The sequence below is a fragment of the Coturnix japonica genome, chromosome 8 (genome assembly GCF_054131305.1).
Source record: "Coturnix japonica strain WE chromosome 8, WE-NBRP24, whole genome shotgun sequence".
NCBI classification, from domain to species: Eukaryota; Metazoa; Chordata; class Aves; order Galliformes; family Phasianidae; genus Coturnix; species Coturnix japonica.
In genome coordinates, this window is record NC_140670.1 from 26,852,897 (window position 1) to 26,875,471 (window position 22,575).

Consider the following 22,575-nt stretch of genomic DNA (forward strand, 5'->3'; position numbering starts at 1 on the left):
GCCAGACCTGAGTGTCACATGAAATTGCCAGCAGGTAGGCTCAGGGCAAAAAAAAAACAACAGCTGTGATACCTCTTTGTATAACATGTAGAACGTGTTCTTGTGGGAAGTTCTACATTTCAAATGTCTTCATGAATTCACATGGGCAGATTCCTAGGAGCCCTCTCTCTGAGGCGGGCATTTTGGTTGACACTGAGTAGCTGTTTGGATGTGTTTTCCACCTAGTCCAGTGTTCTGCTTTCCTCTGTCTTGTTGACTAGAAATCAAAGAGGGGCATAGAGATATGTTTGGTGAAATTTATCAATGCACCCTTTTGTTTCTGTAGAACTAGAATTGCTGCTGTGGTTTAACTTTGGAATAAGATAAAAAGCAATAGCGTAAGAGATGGGCAAATAAAGTATTGTTTTAAAAAAAACAAGCAACACAACAACAGTATAAAACAAAACCAATCAAAACCAACAAATAACAAACACAAATGTGTGCCTAATGGAAAACTTAAATTACATATAATATCTTCTTGCTACTGGCCTAGAAAAATCAATGTCTTGTGATTTATGATTAGGGGAAGAAAACAATGATATAGAATAATCAGAATTTTACTGTCTGTAGGGAAAAGTAAAAATTAATGGCAAGAAGTATGAAAATAGAGTTAACTCTTTCTTCATCCCCCTATTTTCTTTTTATCCAGAAAGAATATGCTAGTATCTTGATGATTTCAGTTTTGTTTGCTTAAGAACTGTCTCTGTTTTATTACAGCTTTGTTTTTTCTCTCGTAGGTTAACAGAACCTTCAGGATATTTAACAGATGGACCAATAAATTATAAATATAAAACAAAATGTACCTGGTTAATTGAAGGATAGTAAGTATCCATTCTCAAAGATTATATTTTCTGACAGTTGGGTGTTTTGGAAGAACTCAAATGGAAATTGCAAGTAGATACATTATAAAACCATGTGTATATATATTTATAATGTAAAAAGGATATTCAGATTTTCTCAGAGTTGGCCAAATTCCATTCCCATTCAGACTGCTGGCATTGGAATTTGCTGATGTTAGAATGTGGCCATCACTGAGAGCTCTCAAAGTGCTATGATAAATTTGTCTCTTGTTTGAGTACCTCTACCTCAGTCCCCAGAGTGGTTACAGGATCCTATTATCAAACTCATTATCATATTCTTCTGTGATAAATCAGGAATAGCTTCCAGTCTGATGATGATTTTCTGGTTAAGTGATGCTCTGAAGATGATGCTTCCAAAAAGTGCCCCAGTTTTCCCCATATATTTTATTTTGAAATCATATTGTGCCCACAGTTGTTACAGCTTAGATGTTGCATACGTTTGTTACTGATTTTTCTTTTCCAGTCTACACAGCACAGAAAAACAGGTATGTATAAAATGAGATGCATATGCTGGTCTGACTGACTGCTAAGGGCACAATTGTAGTAAATTTGGATGGACATCTTGTTCCCAGGATTGATCAGGATTTTGTTGGAGGATTCAAGGCCTGAGTTTTACTAAGGCCACAGAAGAAAATTACTCCTTTTTTGTATATCCATGTTGTCATTCTCTTGGTAGCTTTAGACTTCTCTTTATTGAAAAAGCTTGCACAAGAATAGCTACATTGAAGTACAACACACTGAAGTGGAAATATGCCTCAGGACTGTATTCAAACTCTGCTTTGAAGTTGGTCTTCTCTCTGTTCCTCCTTTTTGCAGGAGACAGTAGAGTGCTTAGCTGGGGGGGAATGATGTGCTGCAGATCATGTGGGGGAGTAACAAGTAACAGCACAGAATGTCAGTGCATGAGAAGCTTGTATATGTATACGTTTGGCCTTAAAAATGGATAAAACCAAAGCTCTTACTTGGGAAAACAAACAAAAAGTGAACAACAAAGTCCTGTTTTCTGAAGTAATAGATTGCAACTGAGCCTGTCAGTAAGAAAGCAGAATAATTGCAGTCCCTATTATGATCTCTCTCAAAACCTGGTGAAAATGGACTACCAGGTGTGATGGGGAAAGTTGTAATTTTAGGAGAGGGGAGGTGCTGCACTGGATTATCCAGTAACCACAAGTAAAGAAGCAGGCATGGAAATTTTATCTGTGTTTTGTTGGATGTTTTTTTTTTTTTCTGCTGCTTTTTTCCCCCCTCAAGTTCCTGTACTACAGGACAGGAGCTCCCTAAAGGGAAAGAGGAGCTTTGTTGGTACATGGCACAAGCCCTCTGGAACTGTCTGGAAACAGTAACAAGAATAAAACGCATTTTAAAATGTATTTAGAAATATTTTCAGTGCTTTTCTAGTAGTATAGCCCTTGTAATGGGATAAAGTATGAGGAAAAAACCCTCTTGCATTTCAGCATTAATATTGCTTGCTATTTTAATTTTATGTATTAAAAGTTTTGTTACTAGTATAATGCTGGGATGAGGATTTATAGGGGATTTTCTCTTGAAAGACTCTAAACCTGTTATTCCTGATGTTTTAAAGTAAAAATAATATCACAAAGTAAGATTTAATGGCTTTAAACTTGTGGTTGGTGAACACTGATTTAAAATCCTTGTGAACTTGAGGTTCTTGTAAACTTTCGATATTATTTAGGCTTGGACTGCAGATGTTATTTTTAATATCATGTAAGATAAAAATGGAATATTTACTTGTTCTAAATTTTGTTTAACTCAAATGTTTTGTTAGTAATCAAATAATTTTAATTAAATAGTGCAGGCACAATCAGTTTTGTTGCAAAATCTGTATTTTATAAGCTTATTATTTCTATAACTAATACCAATGTTGTTTTTTTTTTTCCCCCCTCCAGCCCTAATGCAATACTACGATTAAGGTTTAATCACTTTGCTACAGAATGTAGTTGGGACCATATGTATGTATATGATGGAGATTCAATATATGCACCTTTAATAGCAGTGTTTAGGTGAGTGTAATTAATATCCTTTTACTCCGAATAATCATACAGATGTGCTGTCAAAGGAAGTGATGACATTTCTTTGTTTTTTTTTTTTCCCCTAATAATTGATTATCTTCTAAGAATTGCAACTCTAGTAAATGTTTAATCAAATTAGTGTGTGTATATATATATGTGTGTGTGTATGTGTGTATATATATATTTGTCTGGAATCATGGATTTAGAAACAAAATCAACAACAATGAACAGTGAATGTAACTGGTACTGAATAATAGCTAGCTATTTGCTTTTGTAGCAGTGATTAAAAAATTGAGGTAAAGTATTAAGCATTCCCTGTGCATCCCAGAGATGAAAAATCAAACCATGTGAATGTTGCCTCCGTTCTGGGATTTTACTGCAATGTTTCAGTTGGTTTATTCCTACCTTTCTGTTAATATTTTGGGAAGCATTCCAGAGAGAATATTGTAGGTAAGTGGGCTATAGTTTATTAGAGTTTTATGCAAAGTAATGAAGACTAATGTTCTATGCTTGGGCTGTTGGAATGAAGGTGCAGGATCGTAATCCTTCGATATCAGTAAAAATTTTATCTTTTGAAATACAATTGCTGTCTTACGGCATGGCGATTGGTGGCAGAAACTGTATTTCATTGTGAAGAGAAATAAAGTATTGTATTCGGTGTTATGAAATATTGATTATACTGCTGAAGTCTGGAACAAAGCTCAGCTCATTTCTCTTTCCTGCCCAACTTTATCCATCTACGCTTTATCTCCCTCTTCTCCCTGCATGTTTATGTGATTGCTTGTATTTCCTTGCTTTCCTTTTTCCTCTACAGGAAGTTAAACATGTCTACGTGTTGCCCAGGAGCATGACTTGTAGCATGAATAGGAAGAAAGAGAAGACCCCTTTTCTTGTATACCTTACTTCATGTTTTTTATTGATTTGTTAATGCTGTTAGTGGGATTTCTGTATCTTTTAACTGACGTTCAGCGTGACACAATTTTATGCAGATAACCTCTTTTCTCAGTATATTAATGTATTGCATGTCTTTTCTATGCTGGGCTGTATTGAAAAGAGAATATTCTTTCCGAAGTTCTAAAAAGTAATTTTTATTTGAAACCAGCCTTTTTATAGAAATTAATTGTGCCTTCCAGTTTTGAAACCATTTTAATAAGATAAACTTTTAAAGGTGCAAATGTCTGGAAATACAGCTCATGCTGGAAGTCAGTAAAATTTGGGCTTCTGCCTGAAGGGTTTTCTTCAGAATTAAAATGTTTTAAAGCTCATTCTTCCTGTGCATGTACCTTCAGAGTAGTCTGATGTGAGACTTTGCACTGGTGTGTGTGGGAAGCTTTTTTTCCTTGGGAAAACCTACCTGAGGTTTCAGAGCTATGGACAAGATTTATACTTGTTTTAAATCGAAAAAGGCCAACAAGCTAAATTTATGTTTAATTTCTTTGAGTTCACTTCTTTATGCAATTAACAACCAAAGTGCCAAACTCTCCTCTCTTTTCCCCTGATTGATTTTGAAAATATAACTCTTTGATTCTTCCCCACCACCCCCATTTCCCCCCTCCAGTGGTTTAATAGTTCCTGAAGTACGTGGAAATGAAACTGTACCTGAAGTAGTTACAACATCTGGCTATGCATTGCTACACTTCTTCAGTGATGCTGCTTATAATCTAACTGGATTTAACATTTTTTACTCGTAAGTATATTTATTTATTTACTAAATAATAACTTTGTTAGTCAATCTAGTGTTCCTTTTAAGAGAATGGTAATTGCAGGGCAAGTATTTATCTGCTGATATTGTTAATTGTGTAAGGATTGTGCTCTGTGGCATGTTTCTAAAACAAAGGAGCTGGAGGTTGTAGTTAATTGTCTTTAAGAAACTTGTTTCAAACAAACAAAAGTCCCTGCGTAGCGCATTATGTGTTGTTCTGTGTGCAGGTTCATGGGCACTCTTAAGTGTATGTTTGTACCATGCCATATGGAACTAGGAAGTGTTCTCCTTCCACTATTTATCCAACATACAAAGTTGTCGTATGGAAAAGAAGGGAAGATTATCTCAGCTGTCATATCAGTTCCCTTTTCTCGAATTAGAATCATCTGTTGCCTTTTTTTTCTTGTTGAATGTACAGTTGTGGATTTTTTACACCTTCACTAAAGTTCTTTTATTTTTGTGCCAACCATGGTTGGTTCTATTTCATTGTTATATGTTTTGTTACTTCTCCTCTTATCTGTTGTCATTCTACCTCCATAACTCTTATCTGCACTATTCTGGTTTCTCTTCTAAGTCTGATCTAGCACAACTGTGCTGTGCTTTTGTGAGTCAGCATGCGTTCAACAGACCTGCACCTCTTCCTTTTGGGAACCAGCTGCTGATTGTACTTTGTCTTTTGTAGGATGTGCAACACATGATGTAGTGTGGTTTTTATGTTGGACGGTTGGTTCAAGAGAGGATTTCTTGGTCTTGTTACTCATGGGATAATTTTCCTATGATTGCAAATACTCTTTTCATTTCTTTCAATCTCTTTGGATTTTGAAATACCAATTATTAGAAGGTGATTGCCAGTGCTACACTTCAAATGTGGCAGTGCTTATCTTTTTGTGCCGTTTTATTCACTTGTTTGAATTTTCAATTTGCATTTATGGCAATAGCTTTACTTTTCACACAAGTTTTCTATGGGCAGATTTGTTTCTGTAATTTGCAGCAGTTTGACACCTTTTTATCAGACAGTAAGAGTTGGGGAAGCCTTTATATATAGGGCATTGGAAATGTCAGCTGCCTTCAATTCTGGGTATTTTCCATGTTTTTCCACTGACATCAATAAAATGCAGTTACCTGGCAGACATTTCTATTGAAATTAGATAATTTTTTCAGTTATCCCTGAAGCTTTTTTTCTTTGCTCTTATGTGCTTGTTTTGAGAGCAAATGGCAATATGAGGTGTAATTCTTAAGACACGAGAGCACGCCCTCTGCATTCTTTGTTTAGGTAATGTGAATGCTATGTGTTATTCCATTTTTACTTTGTAAGTCTTAAACTGGCAGTTTTTGCACTTAGATCCTTACACATTTAATGGAATTATGTGTAATTTATGACTCTACTCCTCAAAAAGTATTCATTGCAACGTTAGAAACAATTTTTATTTGTTTTAACAGGCCAGCAATATCTCCTTTGATGCTGAAATATCTGTGAGTGCTCATTACAACTGTGTTAATTTATGTCTATCATTCTGATCTGTTTTACTTTGCTTCTGTTACACTCTTTCTTCCTTGGTTTGATACCCTGAACAGTTTCTTGGCTTCATTTTGGTAGACCACCCATGTTCTTTTATTTGAGCAAGTCAGGATAGCAGCATTTGTGACTGAAGTGCCATCCCAGCTGCAAACAGAAATAGTTATTCCAGAAATCTGCATTAATCTTTGTGTTCTTGGAGGCCGGCAGTCTACTTCCAGCTCCATCCATCTAGGTTTTTTTTCCCCATCTACAGGGTGGAGTCAGTGTTAACGTCGTCAGGGATTTGTAGTAACAGTTTATTTTGAGTTTTAACCTAACTCTTCCCTGTGAGTCATCAAAGAAGCTTTCAGAGCCCTTTTGGATTTCCTCAGGCACTTACTGCCTGCGATGTGTATTTTGTTCACGGAATCTCTTGGATCCATGTACATCAATGTCCTTCGTTCCTACCATCTCTGAGGAACTGCCTGCACTCTGGAACCTGCTTACATAGTATGGTCGAGTCCAATTGCCTGTGATCTCAGTCTTTGGTGGGGTGTATCACAGAAATATGAAATCTCGTAGTGGTTGCCAACTTCTTCCAGCCCTAGCTTTGCTGTTCTTGCGTCTCTCTGACTCTGGACTTGGAAGCATAGCTAAGTCTAAGTCCAGTCAGGAAAACTCTAAATGCACCTGGTGTGGTGTTGATTGCATTACAGAGATTCTCTTGCTCTATGAAAGCAAGTGCTGCAGGGACTGTAATCTCCCTGCTGCAGCAGAAGTGAACTGTGTCAGAGTTCAGGCAAACTATATAAGAAGCTTTGCTCTCAGGTATTGCCACTTGGATCCCCGTTCAGCCTTCAAATCTACCTTCAAAGCCCTGTTAAGAGTCTATTTTCAATAAAGCGCTGTTTATCTGATAGGAATGCTGAGATCTTCCATTTTAAACTGCTTGCAGTTGCTTCCAGTGTGAATAATACCAGAGAGCAGGCATGTCCTTCAGCATAATGTCAATATTAGTTAACACATGAGATGACTGTGATACTGATTGTACCACAGACAATGTATGTAAGCCTGGGTGGACTGCTTTGCAAGACCCTTGACTGTCAAACGATTAAACTTCTACTTTATCAGTGCTCAGGAATTTTGAGAAAAAATGCACTTTATCACATAAATACTATTGGAATGATGTGAGGTAAAAACCTCCCTCATAAACTCAAAGCTTGTCATCTTCCTTATTTTACTTTTTTTTTTTTTTCCCTCTACCAGAATTAATTCTTGTCCTAATAACTGTTCAGAGCATGGAAAGTGCACCACCAGTTTGTCCATTCCAAGCCGGGTATACTGTGAATGTGACAAGTATTGGAAAGGAGAAGCTTGTGATATCCCATACTGTAAAGCCAACTGTGGCAGTCCAGACCATGGGTACTGTGATTTGACAGGCGAAAAGTTGTGTGTATGCAATGACAGCTGGCAAGGTAAGGGTTTGTTGTTTAGAATCAAGCCTGTTTTTAGTGTAAATTACCGTCCTTAAAGAGTAAGCATAAACAAAAAAAAATACTTAAGCACGTTGTACTTCTTTTTACGGTCATTTTTGTGTAGCCCTACTACAATTGTTTCTTAATAAAATTCATTTATTTTAGCTCTTAAATGTTTAATTTGATTATTATAATATGTTAGATGTTCATATTATTTACTGTTCCTACTAAAAGTCTCAGTGGGTTTAGCATGCTATGCACTGAAATGGCCTTTCTTCTCTTAAATATTAAATACTTCCAAATTACTTTGTTGATACAATGCTGTTTTCCCCTCCTTACTGCCTCTACTTTGTTTTATTGCTGTCCCTTTTTGTATGTCCAAGGAACATACTCCTATTAGCTGTCATACCTATTAGAGCAAAGAGAGCATGAGATTTAATGCATTGCTCTTGTAAATAATAAATGACATTGTTTATAAAAAGGCAGTCAGTGCACCCACAGAAATCCACTGCAGGCAGGAAATAGGCTATAGCAGTATAACCATTGAGTGGGAACAGCCCTGTCACAGATGTGCTGCTGAGTCCTCAAGAACCTCTCATGACTGTAGTGCACAAAAAGTGCTGAAGGATAAGTCTCTATAAGGAAGTTGTGAATAGAATTTGCAGCAGGACTAGCAGCCTTTTGTTTCTGCAATGACTCCATGCAGAACTCAGACCTTCATCATTAGTACCTTCTTTTCACCTAGCACTTCTGTAACAGCTTTCTGTTCCTTAGGAGTTGGACTGATAATTTACTTAATACTTCATGGTGGTTTCACAAAATCTGGGTTGTTTTCAATTGTTGGATGTTTATTGTACCCCAGGTAAAGTGGTTTAGATATGTGATAAATTTACTTTGTTTAAAAAAGAAAAAATATAAATCAAAAAGTTGAACTTTCCTAGAGCCTTCTGGAAGGCTACTTGTTTAGTGATACTGTACGTACCTATATTTTAACATCTGTATTTCTGTCTTTACAAATTCTAAACTGTCAGCATCTTCTATGTAGGCTATTTGCAATACAGGACTCATAAATGTTTCTCCTGCTGTTGCTGTCTGCCAAGTCTTTTTTTGTTTCAAAATAGAGTTTCTACTTTGGAGGAAAACTTTTGTTCCTTCTTGTTTCACATGATGTTGATTGAAGCATGTTTAGTCCTTACAAAGGAAGAAAAGGTTTGTTGGACTGTGCTGAACGTGATATACAGTGAATAAAATCATCATCTGGAACATGGAAAGGGTGTTTTGTATTGCAGCATAGATGGGGTGTCTCTTTTTACAACAGTGACATCTTGTGGATGCTGTGAGCAACACCAGTAAAGAAACCAGTTAAAACAATGCAACGAGGAAAGAAAACAGGGTCCTTTTTGGAATAAACAGCTGTTTTTAGTAGAAGTTTAGGTCTTTACTATATACCACGCAGCCTGTGAAAGATGGGTGCTGTAGTTTTAAGTATGTGGTTAGGCACTAGTCATGCACAGACACAATGATGCCATGACAATGAAAGCAAATAATTAAGAATAATAGCATTCTTGTTATTGTCACATTGATGGTTTGCTTCGGAAATACATAGACAAAGAATGTTTTAATATCTCCTTGAATTCTGGTTAAGGAACTTAAAGGGAGGGTGGAGGTTGTTAGGAATAGTGCTTTCTTTTATGAGTGCTGTGTCACTTTGTGCTGCTCTGTTACTGCCTCATCTGTTTTGGTGCTCTGAAGCAGGAAGCATTGATGTCTATTGGTAACTCAGGCAGAGGAAAACTACCAGTATGTTCTTTTTTTTTTCTTTTTTTTCTTTTTTTAAGAAGCTGGACTTAATGGCTTTGGCAGCTTACAGCATGTTAGCTTCATTTCTGATATGTAAAGTTCTGAACTGTAGTTAGAGGAAAGGAATTATTAAATGCATAGTGTGACTGAATATTGAAAGAGATGGAATGGACATTTATCAATGTAGTTCAGACTAAAATAATTTGTAACTGACAGGAAAATGCAACACATTTATTTGAACCTCAGCAGCTGATGGTGGGAAACCGCTGATACTGAAGAAGTTGTAAATGCATGAGGGAGCAGTAACAGCAATGGAGCTTGTTAATTGTGAAATGTCAATGGGAGTGCTAAGAAGGCAACTTGGGACAGAAGGGTGTAAGTAGTACTTAAGATCTGTCCCAAGATCAGCCTGTGTTATGTAATTTTATCAGTTGTAAGATTTACTGAAATCTGGTCATATGAAGGTGGGAGTTGCTCTCAGTATGAAGGAGGACCAGAATGTCCTACCAATAAAATAAGAAGAATGTGTGGCATAAAATTGCTTCAGTATTAATTGTAAATGCATACATTTGGGGACTGGGAATATTAAGATTTTTAGCATCTGGGATTGAAGTGAAATAGGAGAAAACTTGCTTGTCTATCAACCAGAATACAAGCTGGTATACTTCTGTTTATATTGAATATAAAATTTAGGCTGTAAAGCGTCAAGTGCATGAATCGGATGATCAGCCACAGTCTACAGTTAAATGGAGGAATACGTTAGTACTATACTTCATTTTTATTTTTACACTTTTATGAATAGGTATTGCACAGAGGAGAATCATTAAAATGATTAGAGCTATGGAATATGGCTTATTTAATCTATTAAAAAGGAGGCTAAGGGGGAATAGGATTGTGGTTTGTAAACATTTGAGGGCTGTCTATGATTATAAAGACAAGTCAGTTCTTTATGACAAGTGATGTCAACACTGGCAGAAATAAGGTCAGTGATTGGACGTGCATTTTATTTCTTCCCATCTTTCATCTGTACTCAGGCCTGTGGTCTCTGTGGATGTAGTTCTTCAGCTCTTCCACAGGGCAAAGCCCAACCGCTTGCTAAAAGGTGGCACCTCCTGTGCTCCACTGATGCTGGTTTACGGGGGGAAAATATCCATGCAAGCACTAACAAGTGCAGCTCCTTTGCAGCCTGGCTGCTGTTTGTCTTACTTCTCTTACACAGAACTGCATCTCTGCCCCTTGCACCATTCATTCTTTGCTAGTGGGTTGGAGGTTTTTTTTAGTATGTGTCACCAAGAATCCAAATTCATTTTATTTATTTTCCCTGCAGCATTTACACTCTTTTGATTTGCCTTAAAGAACAGGTGATGTTGAATGTGATTACCTCCACAGTCCAAAGCCATTCTGCTATGCATTTTTAGTAAGGCTTTGTCATCAATTCTGTATCTTCTGGCACCAGCCTGTTTTATCTTGATTTTGGGTTCTCAGGTCAGATGGTTGAAGGGTGCAGTCAAGTAGTGCAGCCCTTCTGTCTTGCCTGCTTGCCATTGACTTGCAGGTTCTCCAAGGCCTCATCATCCTTAGATGATCCATTCTCCTGGATGGAAAAGAGATGGGGCTGAATAGCGCTTCAATCACCATGTATGTGCCAGGACTTCTGCTTCTTTTGTGGTGGAGGCTGCATCCTGTGAGCTTGCTCTCATGCATCTTTAGCTCGAGATCCTTTCGGGTTATGCCCTCACGGCACTGAGCCACTCTTGCAAAACACTTTATATTTTTATGTATCATGTCTTTTAATTAACATATGCATGTAGTAACAGCCTCAATGCTTTCCTGTTAAGCAGGTGATTCTCTACTTGCTAAAACTTCCAGTGTTAAGAGTTTTTGAAAGTATAATCAGATGTATTCACTCTTCTAAGCATGTTATAGAATTGGAAGGGACCCACAAGAATCAAATCCAATATTATTAATAATCTCAGATTCATTATCCTATGAAAATATTATTGGTTGTGCGAGAATAGCAATATTTGGTTTTCATTGTGGTGGTTGAAGAATTGCCTCAGTATAATAATTATCAATTCAAATGCTCAGATATCAAATAAATAGAGAATAAATGACAGCAAATACTTGATCTGAATGCTTTGGTTAAACTGTATGAGAAGCAGGACCAGAACATTTATATTCAACAGATCGATACTTCTGTTTTTTTTTTCTCCTGTGAACCTGAAGGAGAAGATTAAGTTTGGAGACAATAGATGATGTTTTCTCATTAGGTGGAAATTGATCTTATGACTCGAACTACTGGAACAGATTGTTACCTTGGCAGTTCATGAAACTCCTCAATAAATTGAAATCAAACTCCTTCTCTTGTGTTCTGCGGGTAAATCACTTTTTTAAACCTATAGAATTCTCCCCTATCTTTGAGGATTACATAATTGACTTCCAATTCAGTTTTATAAAGTTGTTTCCTCTTTGTAAACCATTTTTTCCCCCTTCTTTTTCCTGTGGGTTGAGTGGATAAGAAAGAAATCCAATTTAAAATAAATGGAGAAAAATCGCATTTGCATAGAAAATAATAAAACATTTTTATCTGTGTTCTGCAGCTGTGGTGCTGCCTGTTCCACAAAAGGCATGTGCTTAGTGGATGTGACGGTTCTGAAGTGAGAATGTAGTTATGCTGAAATAAAGGTGATGTTTCATGGTATATATATTTATGTATGAAGATCTGTGAATTATATTTCAAAGTTTTACATTTTCCTTACCTTTATGAAGGCCTTGCCACACAAAAGCATTTGTTCTTTAAATGATGTTTCAGTAGAAGTCAGTGTTAGTCTATTGCATGTTTTTCTCCCTTCAACTATATATTAAACTTCTTATACAGCTTTGTAAGCACTGAAATAACCCTGCTAATGTTTGACACTCTCACTGGAAGGGAAGCCCCGGAGGGTCAGTAATACTCCTGTTGGTACAACTAGGTGTGTGTGTGCGCAAAGAGAAGTGGATAAAGGGATGCATCCAAATTAAAAGCTCACCTGACTAAAAAGCAAAGCTTGTTTTAACCTGGATGCGTTCCCTTCCTCGGTTCACAGTGCAGCAGCATGAAAAGTAGTGTCAGTTTTGAAATGGAGAGTAAGGAGTCGGGGCTGGGAGTGGATTTTCTGTCTGTGGGAACTGTAGCGGCGCTCCTTCCCCACTAAAGAAAATCTATCAGTTCGGGAGCGGGCAATTTGTGTGTAGGATTCATGTTTGACCACAAGGGGGCGCCACTGACCACTACATCTGTGCGAGAACGTTCACCGCTAATAACTGGAATCGCGGTTTCCCTTATAAAACTGACATCATAGATTTCGTATTTATGATCTGTTCCCTGATCAAGCAATAATTAATCAATTGTTTAAATATGAACACTTCTGTATTCAAATTGTTTCCTGTAGTGATTTATCAGATCAGAATCTTGAGGTTACTATTCTATTATCTATATTAATACTTAAGCAATAATATGCTGAGTTATTCCTACTTTCATTAGACCCCATTCAAATATCATTAATCTTTTCAAGGCAAAGGAATTAATGAACAGTGGGAACGGAGGTTTCCATCATTCAAGCAGCGAAGTATAGTTTGGATAGAAGTCAGTATCATTCTTCTATAGGAAATGGCAAGTGTTTGGGCAAAGATGATCTACCTGATCAGAATTATATATATATATTTTTTTTTCACAAAGTGATAATGCACGCTGGAAAGGCTTGATGTTCTTTGATGTTTTGAAACAAAAAATGTGATGTCAGGTACTTAGCTTATTAAGTAGACTTCCCTTGATTCTCTTTTAAATATTTGTCAAAGCTCCTCTTGTTTCAGTGTTAGTCTTTGCATCTGGAGTGTCCTTTGTCAGAGCTCCTTGGCAAAAATGTCTGATACTTTTTGCACTAAGAACTGCCTCCTGTTTGCTTTGAATGTGGCAGTGTGTTAACATGCTCTCTACTTCTAATGTGTGCTTTACCTTTCTGGGTCTCTGAGTATTACGGTATTTTTATGAGTTATCATAAGTTGAGATTTTGTTACTGGGTATTGATCCTTCTCTGAGCTGTCGTGTTTTTAGTCTGGCTGGAGCACAGCTGACAGTTTTATACTTATCTATATAGAATTTCATGTGTATTTTTTTTCCCTCAATTTTGTCCCATTCTCTGTCATAACTCAGAATAAAACCAAACCTCCTTAATTATATTTTAATGTTTGTTATGATGTATGCTATAGTTTGATGTTCATTATGCATTATTTTGTGTTCAGTTCTTTTTTCTTCATTTGATTGTGATTTAATGCATGTTAATATCTTCCTAATAACTTTCCTTACACTGTTGTTCAGCCATGCTGGCCTCCCTTTACATTTACTTAGACATTTCTGAGCAAGAGAACACATAGGTGTGGTGTTTCCATGGAAGTGTCTGTAATTGCCTGCATGCCGTCAGTAAGAATCTCATATTCTTTGTTGTCCCTTCTAGCTGCTTCTTAATTTCTTTTGTCTCTTGAAGTTCCTTTCTTGTTTTCAGCTCATCCTTTCAACACTGCAGACTTTATTTATTTATTTGGCTCTTGTTGGTCCTTCAGTTTTCACTCTGTTGTGCCTAAATACCATCCCCCACAAAATTCTATGCAGGCGAACTTTGTGCTTTCAGAACCAAGATTAGGGACCTGATTTGGCAGTGGATTTGTAGTTTCAGGTGGGTGGTTGGACTCGATGATATAAAGGTATTTTCCAACTTAAATGATTCTATGAGCTGAGTTTATACGCTTTCTCCTTAACTCTGTATGTCACTATGCATCCTTAAATTGGGTGATTTATGATTCTTAGGATGCAGACTGGGCTTTTTAATTTGCTTCTTGGGTATTTATTTAATGTTAGCTGACTCCCTCTGTGTTCTTTAAAAGAATACCCAGTCTGAGTTCAACAGCTTTGAGTTTTAGTAGTGCCCAGTAGCTTGAGTGTTGGATTTAATCTAACTGGGCATACTGAGATGGACATAACATCACGCTGCAGTATCAGCATCAAATTACTGACATCATTCAGCTGTCATGCAATATGTCTGCTATTACTGATGATAAAAGCTTCATTTCTGTGATTGATAATACTAATAGTGGTGTCCTAAAGACTCAGTGTTTTCCTATCTAGAAATAAAGTTGGTCAGTTGTACTGAACAAAAGGCACATAGTTTGCATGCTGGTGGTTTTTTTCTTTAAATTTACTGAAATAATGAAACTTAAAAATGGCACATTTTGTTGACTTCTCTTAATTTGTCAAACCTGTTTTTGAAGATGTGTTCCAAAATTAATACAGGCTTTGGAAGCTTTGTAGAGTGATCAGTAGGTTTTCATAATGTTTGTATTCTCAAATCCTTGAATTTTATGAAGCACTTTCCTCTTGAAAGACAGCACAAAAAGCCATTGAAAAAAGCCAGATTTGTGTTCTTGAGATTGTGTATGCTTTATCCCATACTGTAACGTTACTTACTTCAATGTTATTTGCTTTGATATCAACTTATTCTGGTTGTATTCTGCATTCTAGTTTTTCTTCAGAGGTAATAAAGAGTTTATTCTGTGCTACTCATTTTGGATCTATATCGCTTCTAAAAATGTGGTTCATTTTGCCCTTCTTTCGATCTGTGACTCATGCAGTGTGTTTTCCGAGAAGGATGCTGAAATATATCATTTCAGCTAATCTAACACTTGCAATTTGACTGATGTCCTTTGATGTCAATTTTTTTTTGGCGAGCATCTGTTAAACATAAAAGTGCATACTGTATTTTATCAGAACAAGCAGTCCTGACATCTGTAATTAAGCCTTCCCTATTTCTGCTTTATTGGCTCCTAACAGTTTGTACAAACTCTACATTTGTTTACAAAACAGGTCCGGATTGTTCTTTGAACGTCCCTTCCACAGAGTCTTACTGGATCTTACCAAATGTAAAGCCATTCAGCCCTTCTGTGGGCCGGGCTTCCCATAAGGCGGTTCTACATGGAAAATTTATGTGGGTGATTGGAGGATACGCTTTTAACTACAGTTCATTCCAAATGGTGTTGAAGTAAGTGATTTCATCCCACATGATATCCCTTCTGATAAGGCTTGGGGAAAATAAATATTAACAAGTTAACATCTATCCGGCAACTCAATCAAAAGACTTATACTTCTTCAGGTTCTTTATTAGCTGCCTTATTTTTATGCTTTTAATTTTCATATAATTCAAAAGGATTAGAGTCTGTGTAGCAAAGATCTATGTAATATTAATGTGTAAACTCATCAGTCTTCTGACAACAGTCACTATTATTTGCTACAAACCATAAAAGTGCTTGTAGTGATAAAATGAGGAAAGAACTCTGTGTGATGGTGTTTTCAGATAGTTTATCTAGAGTGATATTTGCATATCAATATTTATTTATAAAGACAAGAGGCTCATATTTAATGCGGGCACTTGGCCTGCTCTGTGCGGGATGTTTTGGTTCTTCGTATTTATAACACTCTGTATGTGTATGCATTTGATCAGCTATTAAAAACAAACTTGAAGCATCTATCACAGAAGTGTAGAATCTCCCAAGTTGGAAAGGACCCATAAGGATCATTGACTTCAACTCCTAAATTATCTGTATATATTATTTAGCCAGTTTGTGTGGTAAGTTGTATATAGAGAGAGGCCCTGAGTGCAACTGTTGGGTTATGTTTATTTCTCCTATTTTTGTCTACTTCTTGTTTTCTTTTGCAATTTTACAATCATCTAAAACAAATCCCATTCTCTTTGCATCTTCCTTTAATACCTCTGCATCCTTATTTTTTTTAACCTCTGTTCTATTGTGTTGTGTTTCAATAGTTAATTTAAAGTTTATGAAATTAAACCCAGCTGTGTAACTGAGAGGGTCCTTAATAACCAGTTTTCTGAGTAATGCCAAAGGTTGTGGCGTAGGCAGTTGAGTGTTGGTTTTTTGCTTGCTGGTAACCATGAACTTAGTTTCATAACTTTCTTGTAAGCAGGTGGTTTTAATTACAGTTGCAATTTCTGAAATTATTGATGAGTCCCAAAAAGATCTGTTCCTATTTTCTCTTGATGAACATTTAGCTCACTGTCACCAGTTAGTGCACTGTTACAGCAGTTAAAAATGGCTGTCTTACTGCTGTTAACAAATTACCACCTCAGATAAACAATTACTAATGAAGCGTGCACGCTTTGTAAAACAAAAGCTGGTTCAAAAATACAAGATCTCCTGTTTCTGTGTGGATAGAGAACATTTTATTCTTTTATTTCTCTTCTAGCTACAATTTGGAAAGCAGTATATGGAACGTAGTGCCTGTATCCAAAGGGCCGCTCCAGAGATATGGACACACACTTGCCTTATATCAGGTTTGGACTCTTCAGTCTCCTATTCAACTAATTTATTTTTAAGTATTGCTACTGGTCTTGAAAGGATTCATGGATTTTTTTGAGGGTAATTTCTAGTTCCTAAACACTTTGTTATTGCCTTCTTTTGTATTTAGACCTATTTTGGAGAAAGATTTTTAAGTAATTTTTTAGTTCTAGAGCTAAACTTGACAGTATGGTCAAATTTTACATTTGCTACTCTTGTACAAGGAAAGGTGAGCTAAGTTCACACTTGGACAAAGCCCTTGTTGAGCAGGTGCCATCCCACAGGGGATGAACACAGCATGTAGTATGGTGGGCTGATAGTGGGTCCTTTGACCCTATATACCTGGCAAGTGATGACACTGGTTCAGAGACCACCATTCCAGGGAGCAGAGAAAACAGGGCTGGAGGCAGGGCTGGAGACAAGGCTGCAGAATGTGCCTGAGGAACCCATACTGGAAACGAGCTGTCTACAGTCTGTGACCAGGTAACCCAGAGTAGGAGGGGAAGAGGGTCCATGGCTGAGCCCCAGGTGAAGCCTCTTAGTATTTTAAGGGCCATGACAGTAAGAAATAATTTGCTTTATTACACTTCTTAGTGAAACAGAAGTTTTAAATAGTGGTCATAATAGTTTATCAAAACAAATTCTGAAGTATTTGTATGGAAAGACTATAAATCTTGTGCCTTTCATTTATTTCTAAGCATTCAGGCCATTTTTTTTAATCACTGGTACCATCCTGTACCCAAGAATTCCAGGGTGTTTTGTGATGAGATGCCACCTTTTGTGTTACTGCTACTGGCTGTTTTGATATTTCCTGCCTTTTCATACTTCTTTCTATTTGGGTTCTTGGTACCGCTTGTGATTTTCTGTAAGTTTATTATATCCTCCCATCATGTCAGATTCGTGCTGAAAATTACTTGCTGTTTTAGTAAGAAGGAAGGTATTTCATACGTGAGATACTGATGAAGTCATTGCTTGTGCCTTTTTTCATTGTTGTATCCCTTCTGAGAGAGTTGCTTGGAGGTATCAGTACCTCAGAGATTTATAATGATCTACTATTGGTTTTGAATTGGTATTATCACTGAACTACCAACCATAATGTCATGACCTCATTCTAGTCAACACCACCACCATAGTGCAGACTTAAAATAGTTTTGTAAGCATCTCTTAATGAAAATCTATATGATTTTGTACATCCTTTTACTTGTATTGCATATTAAATATTACTTAATTAATTGCATTTGGTCATTATCTTGGGTATTCTGAGTAGCTTAGTATGGAAAGTGTCCTTTGTTTATCCCCTTGCCAGACTATTTTGAAGTATGGAGAACTAACAAATCCTTATTGCCCATCTCTGTGGGGTACCACAGGTGACATCTCACAGTTAAAAGTGAACAGTTTCCTCAAAATTCTAATTGAGTCACCATTTCATTCTTTCAATTCCTTCAGAACTGATCTTGGAGACTTTTTTTTGCCCTTCCTTTATTATGACTATTTGTTATTCATTTCTGCTATGGAAATACCTGCGTACTCTATGATGAAGAATTCAAATACAAAAACTATTGTTATTATTATGACTCTTATGTTTTTGGAGTATTATACTGTCTGTTGGCACCACAAATAAATCTAGCTGACTGAAAAATGGTGTAGTGCTTTACACATAAATTTTGCAGGCAATTCATCAGGCTGTTTCTTGGCTTGCCTTACATGTTTCCGCATTTTAATCTGCTGGATTTGAAGCAGATTTTGACGTACTTTTTCTTACTTCTAACAATCTTGTTATGTTAAGCTTGATTTATCTGGGTTTTTCTAATGGGAAAGTTTTTTTCAAATAGAAAGGCTTTATGGGATCTCAGATGTCTTTAAACTGTCTTTGTATCATCATTAAAGATTTTATCCTTTCACTTGTACCTATTTAATATCTGTTTATGGTCAGTTTTCCCTTATGTATGTTGCTTCTCTGATGTTAAGCAGAATTGTGGGTGTTTGTTTTTTGTCATCTTTTTTCCCCCTCTGTCATGTTTCTCTTCCACAGGTGATGAATATCACACTTACTACTGTAGCAATAATGTGAACTGGATTCTGTGCATGCCCCAAAGCCAACTCAAAAACTGTTTCTCTTCCTCAGTTCCCTGATTCACTACCTATGTATTTACCTGTTCTTTGAGATGTCCTAGGCTGCTGTATTCTGGTTATTTCACTTGTGGAACATGAATAATTTTTGTTGGGAAGCTTTGAACTAACTCATCATACAGCAGTTCAGAATAAAGGATTAAACTGTCATTTAACATTTTCTAGGCCAACAGTACTAATATTCACTTGAAATGCTCCAAACTAAGGAGTAACCATTTTAGAGAACTTCTAACCAGCAAATATCAGACCATGTGGACTTGGGTTAATTTGGAGATCTTGTAGATCGCAGTGAGGAAATGCAAGTTAGTAATATTAATGGAAGTTATAAACAAGTGTAGTTAAGAAGCTGTTGCTTCTGTCGTGGGTGCATTTCATTATTAATTAGAATCCGCTAGTAATGAATGTAGCACCACTCATTTCAAATAATTAAGTAATATGCAAGTCACTCTGAAAGTGTAATGCCTCCTATTTATGTCCGTAATATGTACAAAGAGCTCAATAATACCGTCTGATAGAAAAAGTTCTCAGCTACAAAACACTATTTTTCAGCACAGACACCCCCACTGGCTGTGTGTTTTCACCAATGATGAACAAGAGTCTGCATGCTGAGCTTATAAAAATCTTCACCGTGGGAGATGATCCTCTGTTGTTGTCACTGCTGCTGCACCGTCCACTGCCTCACTGTGCACACATCCACTTTTTCATCTCTATAAACATTCAGCAAGTGTCAGTGAATACCAGTGGGTGCTGTTTTCTTGCATGTCAATAAATTCTTAATTTAAGATTAACTTTTATCATTTCCTTTCACGTATTCAGTCCACAACAAAACAAAAATTGAGTGTGAAGAGTGGCAGGACATCATACAATACCTAGAGATGGCAGCTGTGAGCTGTGTTTTGAGCTGTATACTACTCATTGTTTAACATTTTCTTTTTAGAAGAGAGAAAATAGTATCCACCTAGAAGAAATTAGATTAAGTTTTTGACTTCAGCTCCTGAGATTTCAAAGCCTGTACTAGACCAGAGTGAGAGCACAGAGCTAGTATTGCCTGATTGTGGTACAAGCTAAATTGAAGCTATATAATTGACTCTGTGGAGCATGAAGTAAGTTACTGTGCCATTTCCCTCAGAAAGCTTCTTTAGTTAAAATTGAAGTACTCTACTTCTTTACTCTGAAGAAAAGAGATCAGAAGACTCCCACTGATGTACAGTTATAACAAATGACTAAGACTTTTATACTCTCTCCACTATAAATGCATAAAACGTGTTCTTGCTTTTCGACCAGCTAAATTGTTAGAGAGCGTTGCCTTCAGTGCCACTTCAGGCTGGTTTTTGGAAAAGCACTAACTATTTCTGTTAGCAATTGGTTCTCCCATATCTGAGAGATTCTATGTAGTTTCAGGCATCTTGATACTTCAAAAATGTCAACATACTTTGAAATGAATCACAGAAGAAAAAAGATTATGAAGAGATAATGGCTTGTGAAGTTTTTAAAGCAGGTACATACAGCTTTGCCAAACCATGGCTAGATAGGAAGTTAGATGGCAAACTGGAAACTACAACATGGCTGGAATAAAGTATGGTAAAAGTAATGCCTCCTGTTTTATTATGTTGGCCCATAAGATCAGAGGTGGTTGTTGGTGGTAAAGCAGGAGAGGTTGAACCAATATCCCATTACATTTTGTTGCTGTGTGGTTGGTGGTAGCAGAGAGGCTTCCTGTGCTGGAAGGTGAGCATTAATTGTGTACCTGTCCTCTTGAAAATCCATATGTTGTGTACAGAAGGCCTCACCTTCAGCATATGTCACAGCTTCTTGTTTTTATATCAGTATTCCACATCATGCTGCCACTGAGTGCACTAGGAATTAGAGAGTTAATGCTGCAGTTCTGTGGGTTGTTGGTGTACTTAATTAGTAAGCAAAGTTTTTTGTTTTTTTCCTCTAGCTCATTACTGCTGTTTTTCTCATCCAGGCCAGTCTCCCAGCTTCTCCCTTCCCCCTCACTCCCTTCCCAGGACATGGATCTGTGGGTCTCTTTGCCCCCTTGTCATAGAAACTAGGCCAAACCATAACAGCATATACCTTGATTTATACCTGCTTGACATTTAGGCTGCACTTATTTCTTCTCTACACTTCTCAGAAAATGCTTGCCTTTATGTATCTGCTTTTGTAAAGTTATATATGCTTGTAAAGTTTTTCGTTCTGTATTTCTGTAGCCTTTGGTCCGTGAGCCTTCTGTTCTCCATACTGAGCTGACTGTAGCTAACTTTTGAAGTGGTTTTACATTTTTTAATTCTTATTAGTAGCAGTATGAGGTGCTTAATCTCAGAAAATGCCTGGAGTGAAGCTTGCTTAAATCTGATTTTGGGATTATTAAGGTAGTTTTTGTGACCTTCTTGTCTTTTTCTCTGTAGAACTCTCTGAATAGTTGTGTGTACAGGATCTCTGCTGTGTCATTTATAAAGATAGCTCCTCTCAGAAGTGTTGTTTTTTATATTGAATCATTTCAGTAGAGCTGTGAGGAGGATGTTGCCAGATGTTCGAAGGGTCATTTTGAAATTCATGCGTCTATTCAGACTGTATTTTAAGAACTGTTATATTTCACCTGCCAGTCCCTAATTAGGTCCTTCATTCCTCTGTGCTTTACCTTGTGAGACTGAAGTGGCAGTTTCATCAGTGAGCTCTCTAGGATCATTTAAAGAAAAATATTTGCTCAAAACATTCATATTTCATTAGTCTACAGGTTTCCCATAAAACTTGTTGTGGTTTAACCCAGAAACAGTGAGCGCTATACAGCTGTTCACTCACCTCCCCCCCACAGTGAGATGGGGGAGAAAACTGAAAAGTGCAAGAACCCACATGTTGAGATAAGGACAGTATAATGAAGAAGAAAAACTAAAAGAGAGAAGCCACCACTAACAAGAGAATACAGAAAGCAAGCCATGCACAACAAAGTTACTTACCACTTGCTGACTGAATCCCAACCAGTTCCTGTGCAGAAGCAGCCCTTCTATCCAATGGCCTTGGTTTTATTGTGTTGTATGTGATACCATATGGTATGGGGCGTCTTTTTGACCTCTGTCAGCTTTGTCACCTCCCAGCAACTTATACATCCTCAGCTTTTCTTTGGCCAGACAGCATGAGTAGCTCAAACATCTGTGACTTGTAAGCACTGCTCAGTAGCAACTAAAAGATCGGTGTGTTATCAACGTTATTCTCATGCAGCATTGAACTAGCTACTAGGAAGTAAGTTAACTCTGTCCCTGCCAAAATCTGGACAAGCCCTCATGTTTTAACACAGTGAAATACTGCAGTGTTTTTCTTTATGAAAAGCAGGAAAATGGTCTTTGAAACTAAACCTATTTTAAAAAGTCAGAATAGCACACTAGAGGTCAGCAGCTCTATTTTCAAGATGGTTTAGCTATTTAGGAAGAAACTCAGGAAGCTTATTCTGTCATAGTGATTTTTTTCCTTGTAATCCCAAGAATTATGACAGGTTCTGCTACCAAGTTGTTGCTGAGTAATAGATTGAGAGAATACAGATTCTACCTGCAGCCCTGGTTTATTTCTTACTAGAGACATATTGTTGATCCCTAAGTATTTTGATTATTTATAAGTAAGAACGCTTAATTATCAGTTGCAAATCCTACCACTGTTTTTA

At 36.9% G+C, this 22,575-nt stretch overlaps 1 protein-coding gene across 9 annotated transcripts in view; it reads left to right on the plus strand.

Annotated features, from left to right (window-relative positions):
• ATRNL1 (attractin like 1) overlaps positions 1–22,575 on the plus strand; it is a 402,227-nt gene that overhangs the window by 35,835 nt on the left and 343,817 nt on the right. For all 9 annotated transcript variants that reach the window (XR_014948932.1, XR_014948933.1, XR_004307738.2 and 6 more), the window contains exons 2-7: positions 777–860; positions 2,807–2,920; positions 4,488–4,616; positions 7,396–7,604; positions 15,301–15,475; positions 16,696–16,783. Coding sequence is in view for 6 of the 9 variants with exons in the window: in XM_032445435.2 (XP_032301326.1) it covers positions 777–860; positions 2,807–2,920; positions 4,488–4,616; positions 7,396–7,604; positions 15,301–15,475; positions 16,696–16,783 (799 nt within the window). In the remaining 3 variants the exon portion in view is untranslated. The remainder of the gene's footprint in view (positions 1–776; positions 861–2,806; positions 2,921–4,487; positions 4,617–7,395; positions 7,605–15,300; positions 15,476–16,695; positions 16,784–22,575) is intronic.